At 39.4% G+C, this 25,518-nt stretch overlaps 1 protein-coding gene across 10 annotated transcripts in view; it reads right to left on the minus strand.

Annotated features, from left to right (window-relative positions):
* ANO4 (anoctamin 4) overlaps positions 1 to 25,518 on the minus strand; it is a 211,002-nt gene that overhangs the window by 77,133 nt on the left and 108,351 nt on the right. For all 10 annotated transcript variants that reach the window (XM_030002886.2, XM_030002885.2, XM_030002894.2 and 7 more), the window contains one exon: positions 24,117 to 24,275. In XM_030002886.2, the coding sequence (XP_029858746.1) occupies positions 24,117 to 24,275 (159 nt within the window). The remainder of the gene's footprint in view (positions 1 to 24,116; positions 24,276 to 25,518) is intronic.

Consider the following 25,518-nt stretch of genomic DNA (forward strand, 5'->3'; position numbering starts at 1 on the left):
TGTTTCAGACTGATTCCTTGAGGAGGAATATCCATAGCAAAACAGATTTCCTCCTGGTCGGTAATAATATTCTTGCTGGTCTTCAGAGCAGTGCAAGCCCAGTGTGACAAGAGACTTATCGGAATCAGAGAATCACAGACTAATTTAGGTTGGAAGGGACCTCTTGGGGTCATCTGGGCTAACTCTCTAGCTAAAGCAGGGCCAACTTAGATCAGGTTGCTCAGGGGCTTGTCCCATTGAGTCCTGAGTATCTCCACAGGCAGAGATTTCACAGCCTCTGGGCAACCCACTTACTGAAACTGGCGGGAGAAAAGAATATTTTCTATGGAAGAACTGTACTCTTCTCCAGAGAAACGTTGGTTGAAAACTACAAGTTTCTAGACGTGAAAATACATAAAAATTCAAAATGTTCAGTGCAAAGATGGCATTCTTTATAAAATGACTTGTTTCTTATAATAACTTTTCAAAAAATTATTCTTCTGATTGAGAAGCAGTAGCAAGGCGTATTTAGTTTAATTGAACCCTGATCTTCAAAACAGGTTTGTATGGTAGAATTCAGATCAGCAGAGTCTAGGTTACAGATAGTCTATATACAATGAGTTTCAGTGTTCAGTGCCATTGATCTACTATTTTTCACAAGCTGTAATTTTTCCTTCCTTCTTCTTTCTATTCCCCAACCCCCTTCTACAGCTGGAAATCATATTTCATAATTCCTGAAAATGTTAGATGAGTATTTGACAATCACAAGTTTCTATATCTCTGTATGAGAGATAGTCACTAATTCCCAAACTTTCTGGCTTCACTGACAAATCACTTCAGTACCATTCCATCGCTGCCAATCCCAGAAGACAGGCAGTACCATAGGCCCTCTTATTACAGACTCGCCCTTCTGGCAAGACTACCTTTCTCTTTTACAATTAAGTTTATACAGACATTGTATTTCCCAAAGAAAACAAAGCAACCACAAACATGTTTGAAAGCAAAGCTTCATATTCTTCTCCAGTATCACTGTATAAGGAGTGGAAGAGCCTTAAGTAGGGGCTATTTATGTAACTCCAAAAGCATAAACACCTGCTTGGGTGAGTTACAGCCATCAGCTAGACCAAGGAAAACTTGGAAAGGGCAGGCGCTTATTCTCCTTCTGAAAGCAGGCACAGAGTGGTGTTAACTACTGTTTAATTTAAGTCCTGGCTACTAAACTCACACGTACACTCCTGCAGGCATTCTAACTCCTTTTGATGGCAGGATTTAAATATGTATGTTCACTATTGACCTGACTCTGCTCATTCTGAAGTTATCATTGTTAGTCTGAATGGAAGCAAAGTTATGCTGACATTGAATGTCTCTTGAAAAGCCCACGTTCTGCTGTATTTGCAGGCTGTCTTCCAGGGAGGCTAGAGATCAGTATCTCTTGTCAAATACCCTCCTGAATGTCCTCTTCCAACACAGACTTTTTTTGGTTCATTATGAGTAATACTGTCAAGTCATTTTAAGAGAAAAACAACTGTAGGACTCACCTTAATACAAGCATTGCTTGAGTCTAAAAGTTAAGACTTAAGTTGAGAAAAGAGATTCACAGCACACAACCTTGTCCTGGTTTCAGCTGGGATAGAGTTAATTTTCTTCCTAGTAGCTGGTACAGTGTGTGGTTTGGGTTCAGTCTGAGAAGAATGTTGATAACACACTGATGTTTTCAGTTGTTGCTGAGTAGCGTTTAGACCAACTCAAGGATTTTTCGGCTTCTGATGCCCAGCCAGCAAGAAGGCTGGAGGGGCACTAGAATTTGGGAGGAGACGCAGCCAGGACAGCTGACCCAAACTGGCCAAAGGGGTATTCCATACCATGTGGTGTCATGTCCAGTATATAAACTGGGGGGAGTTGGCTGGGGCAGGATCGCTGCTCGGGAACTAACTGGGCATCGGTCAGCGAGTGGTGAGCAATTGCATTGTGCATCACTTGTCTTTCTTGGGTTATATTTCACTCTCTTTTTACTATCTTCCTTTAAATTACTGTTGATATTATTATTATATTTTATTTTTTTATTTCAATTATTAAACTGTCCTCATCTCAACTCACAAGTTTTATTTTTTTTCAATTCTCCTCCCCATCCCACCAGGGGTGGGGAAGAGGAGTGAGTGAGCAGCTGCCTGGTGCTTAGCTGCTGGCTGGGGTTAAAACACGACAAACCTTGAAGGATAAAATTACAGTGTCTCCAATTGAATAGTGTAATTGTTTATTTGCCTTGAGGCTACTAGGCAGGCAACTGCAAAAAAACCAATGCTCTCATTTATGTATGCATATCAGTAGGGAAAAGAAAGGATTTACCATTAAGGTGTTTTCCCTATCATCATTTAATCAAAAAATACTCAAGACTGGGGCTCTCCTCGCCTTTTAAAGCCTTCCTCATAAAAGTAAAAGGAGATAAATAAGAATTTGAAAGAGATCCAGCAACCAGAATCAAACCTTGCCTACTTTAGCAAGACCCTGCAAGGCAAGTTAAAAAGCCAGAACGGGAACAGTTCTTTAATTTTTGGCAAAACCAGCTTATTTCTGTTAAGACCATAATGCAGGAAAAGCCAGAACAGGAGAGAAAATCGACATCCTTCCTCTAGTAACAATTCTTTCTATAATCAAGCTCCATATCATGTCTGAGTGCAGAGTATTAAATAGTAACTGCTACAGGTTCCACTGTTTTTGAGAATTACTCTGTTATGTTAACAGCACAGATTGATTTGCCATGTGGAGTGAATGAAGTGGAAAAACAAAACCCAGCAAATTTTAGTTGATTAAACCATTCTTCCTCTGCAAAACCAAAGTAAATGTAAATTCACAAGGGTAATTCCACAGAACTAGAAAAGCAGCAGTAATATGCTGCCAATACTTTTCAAAAGTGCATACATTACCACCAGCTAATTACTTAGATACTGTCAATACACGTCTGGTTTGAGGGAAAATATTACATACTCACAAGCATTAACCTCCACGCTCATGGATCAGAGGAATCTAGCAAATAATAGTGCCAATAGCTCTCACATATATACTTTCAATCAAAGTACAGGTTTAGTGAAAAAGGGGAATATACTCTTCAGACTTCAATTCAGATTTTAAGAAGCTTTTGACTTACAAGAAACTGTAGGGCAAAAGCAATAAGGATGAAAATAAGAGTAAAAAAAAAAAAAAAAGCCCTAACTAATAAATAGGAAACTGTTAATAAAACAATTTTGATGTAACAGGACACTGACATATAAAATATAGAATAATTTGATATAGGGAGACAGAGTCATGTGATTACAATCTAAAATTATTTTAATATGAAATCTCATAACAAAATTTGATGACGGGGTAAAGCTTTAGTTTTACTTTGCAAAATAATTCCAAAGGTTCAGCTCCAGTGGAGTTAGTAACGCAGGCAGGTGGCTGGCTATTGCCAGCATTCGGGCAATGTGTCATCTAATCCAACTCAGAGCAGGTGTCAGTGTTACAGTGCTTAATTTCTGGCAGCAGCTGACAGCATCTCAATGCTGGAACAGAACAGAGTTAGTAACAAGGGGAAATGTTTGCAAACGTCCTTTCATGTAGACAAAAATGTGTGAGTGGGAGGGCAACTTAAAGAACAGGGTAGGTTACTCGAGTAGAAATAAAATGCAAGTACTATCTCATTGCTCAAGTTTACTGTGCAATGATGAGCTTACAGTCTGCAAGAGAGAGATACAAATTCCTTTGAGAGACAAAACAACATGAGAAAGGATGATGTTTTTAATTCTAACTAATGTCACCTGAATTCACTTGTGGTGGACAGGATAGATCTCACAGTAAGGTAACTTAGATGTACTAAATCTACCATGGAAACAATATCCTCTGACTTGGACTCCACTTCCTAGAGAAAAAGATTAGAAATACCTGCAGCATGACCTTCTTAATGGAAGAGGTTTATCTGAATGTGAGGCATCGATAAAACATTTCTTGATAATCCCATTAATAAATACTGAATGAACACAGTTTTGACCCATCTGGGTAAGATTTCTGTGACAATTAAAATAGCTAATCATAGGGATTTCATCTGAGAAACAGACAGGACCTTTTAATTCCTCTGGACTGGAGGATAGTATAAACATGTGAAATTAATTATTTGAAGATTTAAAAACGCAGATAGCTGAAACCTCTGAGCAAAATAATGCATTTTTACTTATGAACACTTTACTTGACATTAAGTCTCGTTACATGAGGCATCAGTTATATGCTGCAATTTTAGATTAAAAATGTTAATACTTTATACAGTGACGGTTGAGATCATCAAACATTTTTGACTGTACTATGGGCCAAAAAAGGTCTCTTATGTACAATATTTTACTTTTGGCATCACAGGCTATTAAAAATGCATCGTACAATTGAACTACATTTTATCAGGCAGCTTCCTTTGTGATTTATGCCAAGTGTAAAATATAAAAACAATATTTTCCCAGTACAGATTTATGTCTCATTAATCATTTTTTGAAGTAGAAAATACTTACATTTAATTAATTGTCTATTAAATATTCATGTGTGCTTTTAAAGGCTTATTGGAGAAACATTGCTTTGGCAAAGAAAAAGGCAATTTATTTTTTGACCAACAGTTAATTTCATGAACTTAATAATCAATCAAGCACCCAAAACGTGCAGGCAGGCTTATTATAACTTGTGCATACAAATAACCTAGAGGAACCGAACAAGCTGCTTATCATAGCATCATAGAATAATAGAGGTTGGAAGGGACATCCAGAGGTTATCTAGTCCAAACCCCTGCTCAAAGAGGAGACAACTAGTGTGGTTTCACGGATGGAGACCTCACAACCTCTCTGGGCACCACAGCATCTCTGGACAGAAAGGCCACCACTGACGTCCCATGTGGACGCAGAAGTGTTTCCAGCAGCCCAGGTTCTGAGCACCTGCCTACGCTCCAGCAAGGTGAAGCTATTTGGTTGTTCAACTCCCTCTTCAGAGTCTTGTTTCTCAGCTTATATAATCAAGACAGACAAGAAATACTTATATGACTATCAACCCAGACTCCAAACACGACACCATTGCTACATGACAGAGAAGTGCTTTCCAAAGCAAAATAAGACCGTGAGAATAGGCTTGATTACAACTGTTCAGCTCACAATTCAGATTAATATAATTACATAGATTTACCTTTTTCAAAATCCCCAGCATAGTCTTACTGTGTACGACTTCCCACAAAAAATTAGACACAAAGCAACAGGAGATAAAGGCAAATTCATCCGAATGTGCTGGCTTCACCAAGTCACAGTTTCAGGCTGATCATGAAAAGAAATATTACGGTCTAGTGCAGAGCGGAAACTCCTGGTAAGTGATGGTCTACATGATTTTTCATCTGTCTCTACTCAGCTAAGCTCAAAGACATGTATATAACTAGATCCTCTGAGGTTAACAAAATATACATCAGAAACAGAAGAAAAATAAAAGTTTTTTGAGCAAAGGTAGACCAATTAGAATCTAACTGGAGACAAGATGAAATTGAAAGACCTAATAATATCTCTAAACTAAGAAGGAAGAATGCTGGATCCTTTGTGCACCTCTGTATGAATCCTTTCATTTGCTAGATGTGCTTTAAATGAAACAGGGTCAATGTATGACAAGGGCAAATTATGATTTTTCTTTGGACTGTTCTAATTTGTTGTAATAAAGCAACATCCATACATGGCACAATGTACTGACAAGGCAGACACCTAAACACGAGCTCTACTATCGATTAATTATTGCTATTCCCAGTGTGCCTATTGACATAAGGTGCTGGATGAAAACACGTCCTGTATGACACAGAAGAGCAAAGCAGCACCAGATGGAGCTCAATATTTTAATGGTTCAGACAAATGTGACAGAGGACAAAGATGATTTGCTCTCCTAGTTCAGACCTCTTACATGAAGATTAAATTAGAGGAATTACAGGAAACAAGCAAGTCTTCTTTTGCTTAAAGACCAGTATCACCATCAAATAAGGTAACGTTAGTTTTGATCTGATTGCATATGTTGCAAAGTGATGGAACTGATCCTAAAATTGTTTGCTGTATAATATTGAAATTTGAGATCCCAATGGTGCTGTGAAGCTAAGGTCTCCAGTAATATATATACCAGCAAAGAATCCCCCTCTCCAAATTCACTTGCACCACGGAAACCAACTGCAATGAAGATCTTTGCTTAATAGACAATATTCTCTTTCTCTAGAGATGAAGAAATATGCATTCTTTTTAAGAAGTCCCCAGATAGCAAAAGCCAGATTTCTTCAGCTTAGGAAAGTGCAAATGTCTTTGTTATCTATTGACAGAAATGACAATACTTGTAAACAGTTCTAGAATTTTTTAGTTTGCCCACTTTCCATAGAGGGGCTGTGCCTCTAAGAGCCGCAGCAGAGAATTCACAGTCCAAAGGTGGAACAAAAGTCACCAAAGTGTTTTTTAGCTCTGTAGTACTACTTGGATACTTTTATTCAGTGTAAAACTTTGGAGTGGAATTGAAATTCTTACCTACCATACCTCTGGAACTAATATAGCTGGTATATTTATGGCAGTCTGTTTCATTCTCTTATATGGGGAGGTGTAAAAATACAATGTGAAAAGGAAAATAAGATAAAATCTCACTTCACTTAATAATGTCAGGTTTGCTATACACTTTGTAGATGCACCATTATAGACTTTTTCTTCTATTATGAAGATTTCCTGACAGGAAAATTGTAATTCCATTAGATGATTTCTAAAAAAAAAAAAAATCAGTATGGATCATACATCAAGGGCTCTATAACTTATAACTCAATCATTTTGTTGAAAGGAGTTTGCTTCAAAACAAAACATTAGTCTGGGCCTAATGAATATTGGAGAAGATATTTTAAAAACGGGGGAAAATTCCATTAGTGTTACATCACTAGACAATGGGAAAAAATTATCTAAATTGCAGAACTCTTTTTCAACAAACCACCACTTAGGGAATTATCATTGTTCATACACTGCAGTCTTGTAGTTCCTGTCAAATATTTAAAATACAACTCTTAGCATGTCCAAGAAATGTAGTGTAGAAACACGCTTTGCACCATTTGATGCAGCTTTATAGAGTCACTATAGTTACTTCTGCTGTACAAACGCATATACACCCTCAGGCGTAATGTCTTTCAAATATCAAAACAGAGAGGTGACTTGGTTAGGGAAGAAATGGTACTAAAATTGTATGGCACATACCTATCTACCTTCTTGCTACTAGCTACTGGAATTTGTGCAACTGAATCATTATCATCACAGTAACACAACTGGTGAATTTCTTTCCTAAAATAATCTCATTGCCCTACCATCCACAATTATCATATTGCTCTTCAAAGAAGAAAGAAAAATTTAAAAAATAACTGATTTCTGCAGCATAAAATTTTAAAGCAGCTCCCCTCCACTTTTCTCTGTCTTACACACACATACACACAACTGACAAACTTCTCCCACTGATTTCCTTCTCCAGAATCCCACCTCTCTGGCTTGCTTGCTTGTCTCCTCCACATCAGTCAATGTCACTTTTCTCTCACCAGGTTCCCTCACACAACCACAGAAGGCAACTAGTCCTACCAACCCCTCTGACCGTGTGTGATGTACGATGGAGGCATTTCCAACGTCAGACTTCTGCCAATGAACCTCTGGAGCACAGCACATTACAAATATACATATTTTTTTTCAAATTTCAATTTGAGGAAGTAAAAGGAAGTCATCTTAACTTTTGAGATGGAGGAATCTTATATAAAATAAACATACTAAATTCCACAAGGGAATATATATATATTCTATATAAATATATAGAATATATAAAATTCTACCAAGGGAAGAAGAATGCGGGAATCCTTGATTTGCCCAGATGGTATTTAAGCACAAAATGGGAGCAAACTGGAAGATTTTAAAACATTTTTGTTTCTGACAGCAGTTAAGTGAAGGGCCCATCCAGCACAGATGCCATGTCCCCTTTAGAACATGAAAGGTTAACAGGAAAACATCAAAAATACTAATAAGGAAAGAGCTCTGGATAGCAACTGAGCAATCACCACCACTGTACATGGTTGCTGGAAAGTGCAGTGACAGCAACACTGACAATAGAAAGTCTAATGTTGGAAATGTCACCAAGTGCCTAAAGTGATGAACTTAATCTCAGTGTATGTAATTTTTTAATGTGTAATGAAGAGCAAAGAAAAAAGGAGGGAAAAATCATGCTCTGTGCTTAGGGAAATGGCTTCTCCCGTATGACACTCCAGGTCTGACAAACACACTAATGTAGCACAGAAGGCAGAGATAGCGAGGAGGCTGAAAGGTAAAAAATGCAGAAAAGATGAACGCTCTAAACATCACTGTTAGGATTGAGAAGGTAGCAACAGAAGCCGTAGTAGGGTAAGGTACATGAAGAGGAAAAAAAAAAAATCAAATTAAGAGCATACAGGGCTTAAATTTCTCTGGTCCTTTATTTTGTATAGCTATTCAACAGGGGGTGAAGTCCAGCCTGAGCAAGAAATATACGGATCAATTAAAGAAAGATGAGAGCAGGTCAATAAGAATGATCAAGAGTTTTGGGAAACTTGACCTAGAAGGAAAAATTGAAAGAGCCGGGGTGATTCAAAATAGAGAAGAAAATGCTAAGCAGATAACACAGTAATGTTTGAAAAATAAGTAACAAATAGTTGTAAATAGAAAGGGAATGAACGGCTCTCCGTGTTACTTCTAAATCAGACAAGAAATAACAGGATTAAATTGAAGCAAAGGACATTTAGGTCAGATACCTTAAAAAAAAAAAAAAAAAAATCAAGCGGGACAATACTGAAACATTAGTCATCTGGCAAGGGAGAATTCTGACGTTTAGGAAAAGGTTGGATAAACAATTGGCAGTATGTAGTTGGCCTGCCCTTGGAGGTGTGGGAGGGACTGCCGGCCTCTTGAGATCCCCACATCCCCCCCGTCTCCTCTATTACGATTTGCAAGAGAATCAAGTAGTTGTAAAATATTATAAAATCAAATTTCCATATTTGGCACAGCTCACCTTCACTCTGCCCTGGAAGATGTGGTAATACAAGATCCAAGAAATAGGGTATTTCATCTTGAGAGACAATACACTAGGAAAAGTAAGCATAGCACAAACCAAGTACTGCAAAAAGAAAACAGGGCAATTCATAGAGCAAATAACGGTGTCACCTCTTTTTAAAAGCCAGAGATCTGGAACAGCGGTCCTATGCTCAGCACAACTACACCTTGCATCTGGCTGCTACAAGAAGCCATGGAGCCCAACAGTGGTGTTAGGACTGAATTAATAATTAGGGATTACATTGACAAGGGAAATTCAGAGAAACTTCAAAAGAAGGGTCAGAACAATAAAGAGCAGGGCTGGGGACTGAGACATTGGTATATTTGGCATAAGCCCCTGGCATTCCTACTAGGGGACAGGATCTTGAAGAGAGATGTGGAGATGTTTGAAAGAGGATGGGGGGTTCAGCCTTGGGGAAAAGGCAGGGTTAAGAAGCAATCTCAAAATGCTCCACAGATCAAGTCAGTCCTGGTAGACTTGGAGCAGGAGAAACAAGGCAGACGAGACTTCCTTAGTTCCCCCAGCGCGGCTGAGACCGTGGCTCAGGCAGGGAGAGCTTTAAGTGTTAAGTATGAGCTAAAAGTGTTGTTTGCCATATTTTCTTCTTTAGTTCTGGTACCTAATCTTTTGCTAAAATAAGACTTGTTTGCACATTAAACTTTTTTGGTGTTTATACCAACCTCAGGTGAATCTGAAAAACCAAGGCACAGCAGCATCTCAAAGGCAAGAGATGCAACTGAAGTGGGTCCACAGATCCCGTCTGACACCGGCCTGGGATTTCCAGGAGCTGGGATGTGGGGCTGTAAGGATGATACAGGGGGCGGACAGTGTCTGGTCTGGGATAAAAGGAGACACCCTGTATCATGCTCCCATGTGGATGTTACTGTAATGATCTCTGGCAAGAAGGCAGCAATGAAGAGATGATTCCTGACTTTGGAAAAACTAAAACCATCATCCACCCCCTCACCTTTGTTTTGGTTTCACCATACAAAAATCAATAAAGAAATAAAGAGCTATTTGATAAAAATTAAAGATGATTCAGGCGAAAATAGTATTTAAAGCGTAAGTTTCTCCAAAGCCATCCAATTTCCTTCAGAGATAATTCTAGGATATTTTGAACAGTATTCATATTCAGCACTTAGTGTGGAATACATTATTATTTTACTTAAAAGGAATTTCTGAGATCTTCAGGTTCTATAGGCTTCAAGATCAAAATTAACCTGTTAAGGGCATTAGAAACATATCTTCCCTTTGTTAAAGACGTACACTTAACTCGAACAATCCCATTTACAAGAGGCTAGGTATTCAAGAGTAACACAATGAAACAGATCAGTGCTTTTGGATGTTGGTAATAGCTTGTTGACAGTGCTCCAGGGCTTTACTGATAGAGTTAGGGAGAATGTCTGTCAGGCATTTAGAGCCACATATGCACTTTTTAGAAAATACAAATTCTAGATATTGAAGAAAACCTGAAACATATTCATGTTCCCACTGCAAATTTTTAGGATCTGACTGTGATAATCTCTGAACATGGGATAAGAAATGTAAGTGCAAGTAATCCGTTTGCTTCCATGTATAACCTGATGAGATCTGAACCAAACTGTGGACCTGGCACCATGTCCCAAGCTATCGATCTGATTTTACTTTCCTGTAGTCTCAGGAAGTAAAATGCCTGTGCAGTGAACCTGGCTGCAAAGGCTGCTGTCAGCTCATTTCTGCATCGGGAATCTAGCAATGAGTTTTGGAAATGAGGTTTTCTTTTATGTTACACAGTATCTGATGGAAAATATCCTTGATGCCTTACAGGTAGTCTATGAAATAAATTAAGAACAGAATCAGCAAATAATGACTTTTGCTAGCTAGGCATAGTTAGTCCTATGTGAACATTTTAGTGATCATCTGTGATGCCATTTAAGAGAGAAATGCATTTTGTTTCAACACGAAACTGAATAAATTATATGAAAATGAAGCTAATTGAACGAGATTTCTAAAAATCTGTAGGTAAACACCTGAAAAATTTCGATTTGATTTAAGCTTAAATACTGTCCACACAAAATAGCATGTTTTGGTGTATTACTGGATTATATAATCAGTTCTAAACATTTGGTCGTCTTTTTTTTTTTTTTTTTTTTCTGTTTTCTCTTTTGTAAAGCTAAGCCTTTCTTATCAACTAGCATGGCATTTTAATACCAGGCTTTTAATTTTGAATCTGTTTAAAGGAAATGTTTTCACTATTTCAAAATGTTTCCCTCTTTCCTCAGCTAAAACTGTTTGCTGAGTCTAATCTATATTAATGACTGTTAATTCCTTGCCTTTCTCCTTCCCTGCCTTCTATTAAGTCACCCCCCATAAATACAAAAGATTTGTTTCAAGATGTTAAGGGCTTATATTTTATTTCTAAAGAGATTTTATACTCAGATTTTTATAGGGGGAGTTATACAGTGAGAAGGGGTCTTTTCTTACTCGTCTGCATGATTTAATGTGGATATGCCTCCACATCTTGATACTAGCTTCCTCTTAATGCTTCCTGACCATCATCTTTCTCCCTCTCTTTCCCAAAACTCCAATGTGCTCACCTTCCCCATCTCATTTGCACATTGTACCTTTTGGCTGGAATAACGCATTAGTAAGACACATGAATTGTGTTTCCTTTCACAACATAGACAAAAAACAGTCCGAGATGGAAATGTAAATTGTCATGGGAAGCCCTCATCAATTCACAGAACAGCAAAGAACAGAAGATTTCAACTAGTGGAAAATCTGCAGAAGCATTAATCTATTCCACTGCTTGGGGGTTTTAGAACTGAACTTTACAACTGTCACAATTCTGTCAACTGTTTGCTTTATACTCCACCAGTATTGGGGTTGATCCTGCAATCCTCAGATGTACTCAGGCAAGTCCATAGCTCTCGCTCGGGTACAGGACAAACAAACCGGCTTATCTTTAGTGGTTTATAGATACGGTGTGTGCCATATATCTGACCCAGTTTCCCCGGCTGGACACCGGCAGGCTGCTGTACTTGTACCACAACACCGGCACTATCACGGCTCTAAGCCCGCTGATCCCGAGAAGTTGCCTGAAGGCTTATCCCAAGGAGCAGACCTCACAGGTGGGATTCAGGGCAACTATGTTTAGCTGTCTGCAATGAAGAGGAACAGGCACCTTCAGGGTACAATTCATTCGTTCTATTTTCCTCAGATTGAGATGAACTGCTGCCCAGAAGGGCTTGTTCCTACCCTGCAAACAGCTACAGTCAGTACGATGGTTCTTTCCCCTCTTGGGGCCCTGCAGTACAGCCACCTCATTTTCCCTGGATTCCTGTTACCTTCCTCACTACCCACCCCAACTTCTGCACCTTCATGGGTGGCTCTAGTTCAGTGCTTAGCTGTCTGGGACAGCCACAGTGACAGCAAGTGATTCAGAACATTTTACAAGGCGTTGCCTGCTATTCATTTCCCCCATCCCACCTTACTCCTTCTGCCCACAGAGAACACGTAGGGAATTAGAGATCTATAAATAACAAGGCTTCCCACTAGTGTCCTCTGCACTTTAAAAGACCTCTTGATTTTGGTCAGTACTTTCTGTGTTTTATTACTTGAATTCTTCTCTCCTGTGAATTTTTGAAACTAATGATAAAATCCAAAAATTTGCACAGGACTGCTGACCCAGGATGTTCTACATACCACAGCTTCCATCCACTCAACTGCTGCTTTAGGCCATTTGTTTAATCCAATCCTGTCTCAGAAAGCCACAGTTTCCAATAGCAATAGCACTTATTACAGTACAAACTCAAGAACTCTGGAGATGAGGGGCCAGGCTGTAATCTGCACGGAACTACAGATATGGAAGAAAAAAAGCTATGGCCATCCTAACCTAGTATTGGTGACAGTTCTGCTTCAGGAAGATGACCTTCAGATGTGCCTTCCCACCAGCACTCCTATGATGGTAGGAAGCCTGAGCTTCTCCACATTCCCCAGAAAATGAGGTCACAGATCTGATTATTAACTTAAAAGGCACTGAAAGGCACGGAAGTCTAGGTACGGAAAAAGAAGTTTCTGAGTGGAGAAGAGCATATAAAGAGCAGTGCAGTAGAACTCTGAGTTACTGGAATTACTGGAGGTTAGGCTAACCCATATGAAAACTGAGCGTAATGTCTGCCTTTCATTTAAGATAAATATAAAAAGTAGCTGGGCTCCTTTATGGAATGGAAATACTTAAAACAACAACAACAACAAAAACCAAAACCCATAAAAAATGAATAGGTGTATGCCCCTGGAAAAAGTCACATGAAAGTCTTGAGCAACATAGTCTTGATCTCATAGCTGACCCTGTTCTGAGCAGGAGGTTGGACTACAGACCTCCTGAGGTCTTTTCCAACCCAAATTCTCCTATGATTCTATAAAAGGGCAGGGAAAGAGCCAGTCCTCTGGACTAGGCAAGAGTGCTTTCTCATTTGCTAACAAACTTCAGACATGGTCACTTCACTACCTACCTAGTCCGTGTGCATAAACTGGAAGGAGAAAAATTCTAAAGAAACGGACCTGGTGAAGAAAACAATCCTCAGAAAAACCTTTATAGAGAGACCCTTTTGGCCAGTTGACAAGTGCTCAGTATTATGAGCAAATGAAGTATCTTTCATGTGATTCTTCCAGTCTCCACAGAAACTGTATACATTCCTTTTTAACAAACTGGATTGCAACAAAAAAAATAATCTTCCTTTTGCTTTTCACTCCCTAGTCAAAATAATGTGAAGGATCCTGAACTGGAGCATGGTTGGTGTTAGTTGGTGAGGGGCTTTCAGACCTAATCTGTACACTCAAGAAGAATAACTCCAGAGGTGCTCAGTCCTCTTCAGACCATCAAATTGAAGTCTATATCCAAAATTATCCTATATGCCTGCATTACTAACAAGTCAGAAAAAGTGATGCATGTAAACATGTCTGAATAGCTTTCTCCTAAAAATTCATAACTTCTTTATAGCTTCTATTTTAAAGAAATGAAAAATTAACATTACAGAAATTTATTTTTATTGATGTTTGGTAATTGAGCGAATCAGATTGGCACAATTAGTGGAATCATGAGAATGTTATGAGTGTCTCATTTAAATAGCCATTTTAAAGGGAATGACCTGAATAAAGGAGGTTTTAGTAGATTGATTAAGATGACTTTATGCAGTTTTCCTCACAAAAAAAAAAAAGAACATTAAAAGTGGAGAAAAATATATTCATTGGAATTTAGCAAATACCAGTCAAGCAAATAATCTTGCTGATACACTTCTTTCAAAAAACAATTTCTGCTTCTGAAACTAAGCCAATTAAACTAAAAATGTGAGAGGAATACACTAAAATTAGATTGATGGGTTGTAACAGCTTATTATGGGAGATAATTTTCCAACTGATTTAATTTTAAAACCTATCTAATACCTAAATTCAAATCCTTAAATTTCTACATAAGGAAATTGTGTAAACTCAATGTTAGATATGTTATTACAGACACAGAAAGATATAGGAAAACTATATACTTCTACTTCTTTTGTATAGAAGTATGTGAATGTGAAAATCCCTGAATATTCTACCATTATTACTAGCCTACAATGGCAGTTTTTCAAAACATGACATTTATAAACTAACCTGAAAGGAGAAGGTCAAATAAATACATTGGAAATGAAGAGGAAATCCCTCCAGATCTGCCAGTCATTAAAAATAACAGGAATTTTGCATATTGCAAGAGAAAGTATAGAGTCATGGTTTCCAGATTCACAGGTCTCTGTTTTGCTCTTCTATCTACATTTTCACTGTGGAGGTTTTCTTCTTTGTGTAAAGTTTTGAATTTTAAAAAGGTATAAAAGATGGTTGTTAAAAAAGTCAGCACAAAATTCTTCTATTGGTGCTTGACAGTGGAGCCTTCAGAAAGGGGAGTCAATCTTACTTGTTGTAAATGGAAAAATCTATTTGAGTCTATTAACAGAAACAACAACAAGCTGTATCTAAGAAAAGTAGTAAGTACAGTACCATGAAGACCTCCAAAAGGAAAGAAAAGGGTCTTTACACTGTTTTTCCTAAAAGGCACTTTTGGAGATTCTTTTAAAAGCTTTCATATAAGGATATGAAAGATACTTGTGCACAGAAAAGAGTTATGTAAACCAGATAAGACTTTAAACAGGGGGACCTGACTAATTGGCTGACAGAGATTTCAGCTGATGTGGCTATCTCAGGAGCACTTTTCCCTCAGGTCAGGCTTTATTAAACTTCATTTACAACATCACTTCATTACCACTCAAACAGCAAGAAACAAATACGTAAATATGCAGTGGATAATGCTGCATTTAATTTGGGCCCAGAGAGCCATAAACTGAAACGCCTTTTTCAATGAAGTCTGAGCACTGAGGTAATTTGACTAGCTCTATTTGTAAGGCTCTTACCATAATTATAATACAGTTAATCCAGGGCACACAGTGCCAATGCTCCACTTGCTCCGTGACCGAATTAACCTGGTATAACAAAGAAAGTAGTAGGACGATAAGAGGGCCTGGAGACCTTGTGCCAAGAGTGTTTGAGGAAGGGAATTGTCCTTTCCGGATTCGTGCCTCCCTCCTGGGACTGCTTCCAGGGCGGGCAGCCCCACACCGCTTCGTGCTGCAGAGGAGGATGCGAATGTCCCCTGGACCAAGAAGGCACTGCAGCCATTTGACATCATTACTGTTTGTTCAGAAGCATAATGCTGTAAATACAATGCCGCCTTTTCAAAACAAGCTCAACACCAAAATCATCAAAGCGAAATGAGAATATAAAACGTACTGCTGGCGTTTCTATATGCTCTGTCTTTCTGTTCCCTACAGACAGCTCTAGATTTCTGCTCATTAAGCCAGTACTATCAGGGAGTGTTGCAGCAAACCAGTCATGTCACCTTTGGGCAATGAAAACTCTCACTGTGCATTAAGTGATTGTAGCTTTGTGCGTTACACTTGTTCCTGATGCCACTGGCAGGCAAACAACATCTCAAAAATAATTGCAGTTTAAGACCAATTATTGTAACGGGAAAGGTGACTTTTGACATATAAGGGACATCTCATATGTAACCTTCATCGTTTTTTTTAAACTATCGCCTGTCCGTTTTTTTCTGTGAGCCTGGTGTCCTTCAAAAGGTTTTTAACATTCTGATTTGTGAAGACTGATGACAGGAAACTCTTTGACAAAAAAATCCTACTCAACATTCCTGAAGGAAAAGAAATATCTCAGGGGCCTTTTTATCCCTTTTCAGTTATCTATATATTTTCTGTATTACCTCCATACTCCATGAAAAAGCCATACTTTTTTCAAATGTAGATCAATTTTTCAGCAACAGTTTCTTAGTCTACTAGCTTTACAAAGTCCTGTTAAAGGCTGGAATTTGTCAACCTGGAAACGTACTTGTTTCTGGGCTTCCTCAGACAATCAAGAAGGTTACTTTCAAAAACTGCACACTGAAATTTGAGTTCATACTCTATCCATCCAGACTTCCATGTACCTCCTCATATTTCTCATCTAAATTGCCACTGTGCTGTACATTGGACATAGTATCTGAAATCTAAAACATTTTCACTCAGAAGCCCAGGCAGCTGGAAACTCCTCCACCGTTTAGCGATAATGCTTTTTGGTACAGAGCGCTCTCTGGAAAACAACGTTGTTCTAGGACCTATACATTTGTCTGCAAAACACTGCTGAAAAGAGACTCCACTTGCTATTTGCATTAGATAATAAACTAACAATAAATCTTTGGAAGACCAGTCAATTTTTAACTTGCTCTGGCTGAATTTGGATTAAATGAACAGCCCAATGTTTAAAATTAAATAGCTGGAAGCACTTTCACTTATAATGCATGTGGTGGGCTTGGATTTCAGTCTGGTTCCCTTTTTCTAGGCATAGTTTATGTCACTTTGATGTCTCCATCCATGATTTGTGGATGCAATCAGACACAGTGCTTAAACATTAAATAAAAAACTGCACCTGCTAATAATGGGATATTATGCTGTTCGTGAAACCACAGCTTTTGCACGCTGCATAATTTGTACTGTAAGTTCATTAGCTATAGATATTTACATATTGAATAATAGGATCAGAAAAGTGAGAGACTGAAACAACTTACTGGAGTGCGTGAAAGCTACCGAATGCTTGATATTTGTTACAGTAGTAGATTAACATTGAACTACACCTGTGATGGGTTGACCTTGGCTGGACAGCAGGTGCCCGCCGAAGCCGCTCTATCACTCCCCCCTCAGCTGGACAGGGGAGAGAAAATATAATGAAATTCTTGCGGGTCAAGATAAGGACAGGGAGAGATCACTCACCAATTACCGTCATGGGCAAAACAGACTCAACTTGGGGAAATGAGTTTAATTTACTACCAATCAAATCAGAGTAGGAGAAGGAGAAATAAAACCAAACCTTAAAACACCCGTCCCCACCCCCTTCTTCCTGGGCTTAACTTCACTCCTGAATTCTCCACCTCCTCCCCCCCGCGGTGCAGGGGGATGGGCAATGGGGGTTGGGGTCAGTTCCTCACACGTTGTCTCTGCTGCTCCTTCCTCCTCAGGGGGAGGACTTCTCACTCATCCCCTGCTCCAGTGTGGGGTCCCTCCCACGGGAGACAGTCCTCCATGAACTTCTCCGGCATGGGTCCCTTCCACAGGCTGCAGTTCTTCCCGAACTGCTCCAGCGTGGGTCCCTTCCACAGGCTGCAGTCCTTCAGGCACAGCCTGCTCCAGCGTGGGTCCCCCGCAGGGTCACAAGTCCTGCCACAAAACCTGCTCCAGCGTGGGCTCCTCTCTCCATGGGTCCACAGGTCCTGCCAGGAGCCTGCTCCAGCGTGGGCTTCCCACGGGGTCACAGCCTCTGTCGGGTGTCCACCTGCTCCAGCTTGGGGTCCTCCCCGGGCTGCAGGTGGAGATCTGCTCCACCGTGGACCTCCCTGGGCTGCATGGGGACAGCCTGCCTCACCGTGGTCTTCATCACCAAGGGCTGCAGGGGAATCTCTGCTCCGGCGCCTGGAGCACCTCCTCCCCTCCTTCTGCACTGACCTGGGGGTCTGCAGGGCTGGTTCTCTCACATATTCTCACTCCTCTCTCCTGGCTGCAATTGCGCAGGTTTTTTTTCCCCTTCTTACATACATTATCCCAGAGGTGTTACCACCGTCACTGACGGCCTCAGCCTTGGCCAGCAGCGCGTCTGTCTTGGAACCGGCTGGCACTGGTGTAGTCAGACATCGGGAAAGCTTCTAGCAGCTTCTCACAGCTTCTCCTGTAGCACCCCCCACTACCAAAACCTTGCCATGCAAACCCAACACGACATCTGATCTTCTCCAAAGACCCAGAAAGCCTAGTTTTGTCCAAACGCCAGTTTGTCCTAAAGGGAGGCCTATTGGCCATAGGTGACATCCTCCATGTGGCCCAACCTACCATGCCTGCACAGTATGGATGATCATCACACACACAGTTGTCCTGGTGCTTCCTAGCACATAGCGCTCTCAGCACACGCTCACAGATATCTTTCTCTCTGTAAAAAAAAAGCTCAGAGAACAGCAGATGCAATTTTGGTGGTGGAAGCTTTCCCTAGCCACCCTTTTCTGTAGTGGATAGGGGGTTTTGCTATGTGCAGAGTAAGCTCAACATGACGGGGAAAGGACATGAGCACCAAGGAAAACAAGCAGCCAGGAAAAGATTCCCCAGGTGACCTGCAGCTTGCTCCTGGCCACCACACCACCAAGTTCTTTCAATAACTGAATAAACTGAAGACATAACTGAAAAGGAAACTTAGAGTCAACTCCAAAGGCACTGAGATTTTATTGTGCACTGCTTCTCAGAGAACCAAATTACATAAAACACCTTTCCTCACTCAGATCTGCAAACGCCACTTGGGGTCTGGAAGCCAGCTTAATTCTTTTCTGCCCATGAATCACAATCAGCAACAACGTTTTTATGTAACAGGAGTCTCATGAACAATTGCAGTGATGACGCACAAACCAGAAAAAAGCAGATCAGTCTCACTGTTTTGGCTCTGCAGTACTAACAACAACAACAACAACAACAAAAAGTAGATGTCATTTTTGCCAGAAAGAAAGATGATAATATTTGACTATGCTCAAGAGCAATAGCTGTTGATTACAACATCTCTTTCACATCATCATTTTCTGAGCACAACTATATTTAAAGTTTCAGTCTTTGAAGTTCTTGGTTTTTTCATACTCATTCTTTATTTCTAACTTTTACCTCACTTTGACATGGTCATAAGTCTATTTTGGTTTTACACTCAGGGATGAGCCAAGACTCACACAGATACTATACTGTGAGCTCTTTCTGTCATCTGTAATTTCTGTCAACATTCATCATTTTAGACCAGGCTCCAAGTTGTGCTAAATATAAGTCTCTTACTGAATACATATTGCTAGCCTCTTAAGTCCTGTCCCATTAGTGCAAAGTTACAGCCACATTAAGAGAAACTGCTTTGTGGAACTCCTGCTACCTCACCATGAACCTATCTACATCTGCCTGCAAACTTGAAAAGTCATGAAATAATAGTATCCTGTAATTATACTGCATCGACTACCAAAAAAGATCTCTAAACATAACTTTCAGACTCAGACCAACATAACTTTCAGACTCAGCTTATACCTGCTACTAGATATTTCTTCATACAACAAAAGTGAAGCTTATACTGTGCTTTTCTTCCCTGTCTTTTGGGGTTTTCTCCAGAGAACACCCATTGTATCTTTCTACTGCCTATTGTACACACCAGCTGCATATCAGCTGCCAGATGTTGCCCCAGAAATGTCAGCTGCTGCTTGAGGCAGGGAGTGAATGCAATTAGAGATGCCCTGGTGACAGCCTGACACTTATGGTGGCAACGTTTAAATTTTTAATCGGGCATGTAACACAAAAACCACACAATTTGGATTGTTCCTGAAAACTGCACCAGTACCCTACACTAACATCTTTTGTCTGGGACATGCAAAGATCAATGTACAGGCAGAAGCCCACATGGATTGACTGCTCTTTGTAAAATATCTGAAACTAGTTCCTGAAACATATTCCACATCCAGTAGCTGTGAGGAGACCTGCTTTTTAAGGCAGTAAGGAATGTTATTGCTTTAAAGCAGTTCACTGCTTTTATACTGAAACATTAGTATACATAAATATGCAAAAGAGATAAAATAAGGGCCTGAATACTACTTTCACTACTTATGTGATTAGTTCCCCTTTACTACATTTCTATCTATCAATTTCTACTGACAAGTCAAATGCCTTTTCAAATAAACTGTATCAAATCAACTTACAAATTATAAATTAAAAACTTCGGATACAATCATTAAGCAAAATGTATCAAGTACATTTAATAGTAGTACTACTCTGTATGAATTAGTTTAGTGCAGTCATGAGAAGCAAAAAAAGAGAAACAAACCCATGCCAAGTTCAATCTAAATGTAGTCTGTTCCTAGGGCTACATTACTAGATCCTACCCACCATCAGGTTCATTTCGGATAAACAGTATTTACTTAACTCTAAGATGACCACCTTCTTCTCTTTTAGAAATTATAAATCCAAGGGTGATCTGTGTTTGTTCATGGAGCATGGATTTCTTTGAACTACCTTACCTCTATCCTGCATTTGCATTGCATTACAGTCCAGCTTAAATAGGTTGCAAGTGAACAAGTTAGCTATGTTGGCTGCTCCACGCTGGCTACCTCTGTGCATGCTCCGTTAGTGTAGTATAATTTAAAGTACCTTACTGAAAGATGTCTGTAATACTGTATCCATGTACCAGCACAGTATAGTTACTGTTTATAGCAGCTTAGTTCTACCTGGCTGTTTAGGGTGGGGATTAAAATACATTAATTGAGGTTGCAGGAATAATTTGGGATAAAGGAACTGAGCTGGATTTTGGCCAAGAGGTTGAATTTATAAATCTTTAGTCTTGTGAAAAATACCATGAGCTCGATGTAATTCTGACTCTTCATTCTCTCTTGAAAAGATGGGTTTTCCAGAAAAACGCTGGGTTTTTACTGTCCCAGAGGGATGAACACTATGTTTGGAATAACAGACACTATCTGTGTTTGCTTTTTACATGAAAGTGATCGTAAGTTATTTTTTTCTGAGCATCAGTGGGTCTCAGGTTTATCTTGTATTTGGATAAATATGAAACATACCCTCACAGTGTGGACAGTAGCACTCTAACTCCTGTTAACCATTTGTCAGTCAGCTCTGGAAGGTATGAGTCTTGTGTAATATTTACAGAAAGCATCAGTGCCTACAAACCAGCAATGCTATTGCTACCTCATCTCTGATAAGAACTTGCTGCATTTGAAGACTGCCCTCTCCATTTTACCCCATACGTAAGTCTGTTTCAAAAAGTATTAAAAAATGAAAACAGCAGGGTCATCAAGAATCCCAGAGCCAGGATCTCATAGGTATTTTTCTCACTTGTGAGACATTGTGAAAAAGGATAAATCAATATAGGAAATTTTATATCTGGCTGAAAAGAAAACAGTCTCTTTTCCTGGAGTGACCTGTATTTTCAATTAACTTACCCAGAGCTTCTATGCATATGATCACATGTGTTAGATGTGATCCATGTTGAACCGGGACAACACAGTCATCCTATCCAGACCCAATATACCCTGAAAAGCAGGGAGAAGGCTCAGAAAGTGATTTATGCTGTTCTACTAGATTAGCACCCACTCTTAGAACTCTGTTTTCCATACCTTCACTAATTCAATGATCAGTTCCTTGGTCTGGGATCCCCTCATTGTTTACTACTGGATATGCAGAGCACCAAACCTGGCAGAACTTCCATGGGAGAGTGGTGTGGTATAGCTGAAGAAGGTGAGTGTGAATTCATTGGGGAATGTCTGCAAAATGTTATCACCTTTTTCTAGAGTCAGAAACACATACCTGTTCAGACCTTTCTCAGCGACATGATCTTGACATTGTGCCTGAAGTTATCTGAGCATTTATGAATTCATTTCAGATTCACTTTCTCATTTCATGCTGTTAAGTGAACGCTTTGTCCCCTGCACTCATCACTTCCCGGGTATTTTGCTGTGCTACGCTTGTCAGCGAGCCACCGCAGTGCATTCTTCTCTCGCTGCAGTTACTGAGCGATATGGTTTTGAAACTGCAGTGTGAACAGCTCTGTAAGTTTTCCTCTCTGCCACTGATTTCACATTAAAAAGACAGGACTGACACAATCGAATGTCAATATATAAACAGCCGGCAGTCCAACGAGAATGAACCAACAACCACACAAAATTCATAGAAGGTAAAAAGTCTCTTTCAGTCCAGCAGTTACAGCCTGTTGCCTCTCTATATGTTCTCTGGCCAAAGCCACAGACAATTCTCTTGTTTTATCTGGGAGCAAACTACTCCCAGTGGAAGCAATATATTATATGTGAACAACTAGAAAACAGACCTGCTGTTAAAAAATCTTCCAGAATTGAACCTCAGAATGATGCACAGTCTCAGCAAAAGGAAAAGTAAAAATAAAGAGAAATAATATAGGCATTAACCGATCACACTGCTTAGTTTAAACCTAAGTCTTATACAGCACAGTTGTTACTCCGCAGGGAGGGGGAGGGAGTGTACCAAGAATGTACTTATTTCCTTCAGGATTATAATTCAATTTGGAAACTAACATGATCATAAAATATACATACTAGGGTTTAATTTTAGGTCAGAGTCATATGTTAAAAAAGATCGCTAACCTAGATTTTAAAAACATTAGCCCGAGTCATGTAACACAACCTCATTTTGATCATTCTGAGTTTAGAAAATGTACAATTACTGATGCTGGCAAGAAGTCACACCAAGGCCAAATGAGATTAATAAGACATAAAACTGCATGTCAGTAGCATAATAGAAACTGAAATGAATAATCAAATGGGCAGAACATTCATGCAGCCTAGGCACCAAAGCCCAAATAAATGGGCTTGAAAGCCATAAGAAAACTCTATAGTAAGCACTTAAATTATCAATTTTAAAAAGTTTTCTGTGCAGAATGTTGCAGTGAGTTTTGTAATACCTAAAATATAAAGTGATATCATAGCTTTCACTGCTGACCTTAGCACAGTAATAAATCTGCAGAAATCATGAAGAAAAGGTTGGTTCGAAACCATTGGGCAGATGTATCAATAGGGTGGATTCATTCTATGTTCATTTTCCACACTGCCCAAACTTCAGAGACTTCTTCAGCGTATCTCACACGTAAAGCTAAACATTCAGCAATATCTATTCTGCACAGAACTGAGACTTAAGCCCTGTTTAAACACAGTTAACGAAAGTTTAAGAAAGAACATAGCCTAAGCAAGAGAGAGATGGTCTCTAAGCCTTGCTTCTGCAACCTATCACATCAATACATTTTTAGACCCTTTACATTCATTTTTACACTCTTATCCTGTTTGAGGACATTGTGTTGGAAATAACATTGGTATAAATGATTCATATGTACAGTCCAATTATTTCAATGTTTAGGATTAAGACAGAAGGAGAGCCTTTAGGCTGCTTTCAAACTACCAAAATACCGCTCAAGTCCCTATGCCCGAGCTGACAGGAAAAGGAAGGCAGAGGTCTGGTTAGGTCTCTGGAAAGAGTACCAAGAGCCTCAGCAAAGAGTGGAGCAGGTAGCTAAACGGAAATGTAGGTGCAGAAATGTGGATTACACTCAGCAGAATTTAGAAGTTAGAATTTAGGCCATCCAAACCCAGCACTTGTTTTCTCTCTTGCACAGAACAGTGGATGAAATTCTGTGGCCTACTTGTGCATAAGGTTGAAAAAGATGACTGTAATGGCCTGTTTTGGCCTTCAATCCATGTGTCTGATTTTCCTTTAGGCTATGCTTTCCCGCTGCTTTGGCAATATATAGCCTATATTTAGGCATGCTTAAAAGCATTTTTCCACTGCTAAAACAGAGTAAAGGGGTTTCATAGTAAACAAAACTCATACCCTCAGATTCTTCGCAGCTTTAAACATTGAAAGTTTTTTTCAAGGAAGGTCTCTTACCTCTTTTTCCATTTGAATTCCTTCTGCTCTTATGTTTCTTTCAAATACTTCCCTCTTTTCTGTCTGTGGATTGGATTTTCTATACACCAGGATGTAGTCAATTCGACATTTCCCATCTCTAAAATATAGTCCATTGGTTTTGTTCTTATCAGGTACTTCCTGTAAAGAGAAAGTCAAATATTTCAGTAATGTTAATTTGCCTTGGTAATTGCTGCCTTACTGTCTGCATCATCAGTTTTCAGTAACACTCAACAGGAAAGATAAGGAATCGGAACATGCTGTTCAAGTTTTTAGGTGCTTTACATACAGTGCCTCTGAGGTCGTCTGAAAGGAGCACAGACTTCCCCACTTCAAAACCAGGAGGTCTTCTTAGGCAGATGTTTGCTCATATAGGCAAGGGATAGGAGAGAATAGAGAACAGAAGCCAACCTTCCTCCCCCACCACCCTCCATAAAATTAGGAATAACTTCTTACATATAAAATAAAGCAGAGAATAGTGTTACTGAAGTGTAAATTTAAAATTAAGAACTTAGTATAGTAGAATGTCTTTGTACATGTGAGAAAAATAAACAACGACGTGAGCATTTACTCTAGCGAGAAACACTAAAACCTGGCACAGAGATTCTCGTTGCTTTTTTGATGACTCTAGTACATCTGCCTCACAGGACACAGACAACAATATGGAAGTCCTGTACCTACCACACTATACCTCATCAGACTAACTACAGAATAGTCTTTGCTTAAGGAACAGCTGAAGAAACCCACTGGATTTATTTGAAAATAATTCCTGGCGTTTGGTCTAGCAGTATGTAAATGCAAAAAATACTGTTTCTTAGCTATTTCCTGCAAAGAACGTGCCTGTTTGCTCTGACAGAAAGAAACAACTTGATTTCACTGTTAATAAGAGGTCAAGCAGGTCCCTCTCCTGAGATCTAAAAGACCAAACTGCTGGTCTTTTCCCAGAAATTCATGAGATGAAACTCTCTACAGATCCTCCTCGCAATTTAACACTACTTCCACATAATACAAGTCCTGCCCAGGGGTTAAGCTTTCACTTTCGGACAAGCTGAAATTGTGTGGCAGTTTGCAGGTTGAAGCGTTTAATACAAAAAATGTACAGTGTGAATGATACATGGGAACAACCAGCACTGTCTCAGAGCAGTATAATGGGCAGGGACCTTCAGGGACCTCAAGATCAGTCCAGCTCCAAGCTGAAGGGAGGGTTAGGCTAATTTCTGTCTGTTTTTCCAGAATTTGCTCAACCAGTCCTGCCAGAAATAGCAATACCCTATAATATATGATCAAATCTCTGAAAAAATGAATATTTTGCCTTTTACATCTGGGAAAAGTAGGGAATTTTCAAAATACTTTCTCCATAAGAGAACTGCTTCTGAATTTAAAT

The sequence above is a fragment of the Aquila chrysaetos genome, chromosome 26, assembly GCF_900496995.4.
Source record: "Aquila chrysaetos chrysaetos chromosome 26, bAquChr1.4, whole genome shotgun sequence".
Taxonomy (NCBI): domain Eukaryota; kingdom Metazoa; phylum Chordata; class Aves; order Accipitriformes; family Accipitridae; genus Aquila; species Aquila chrysaetos.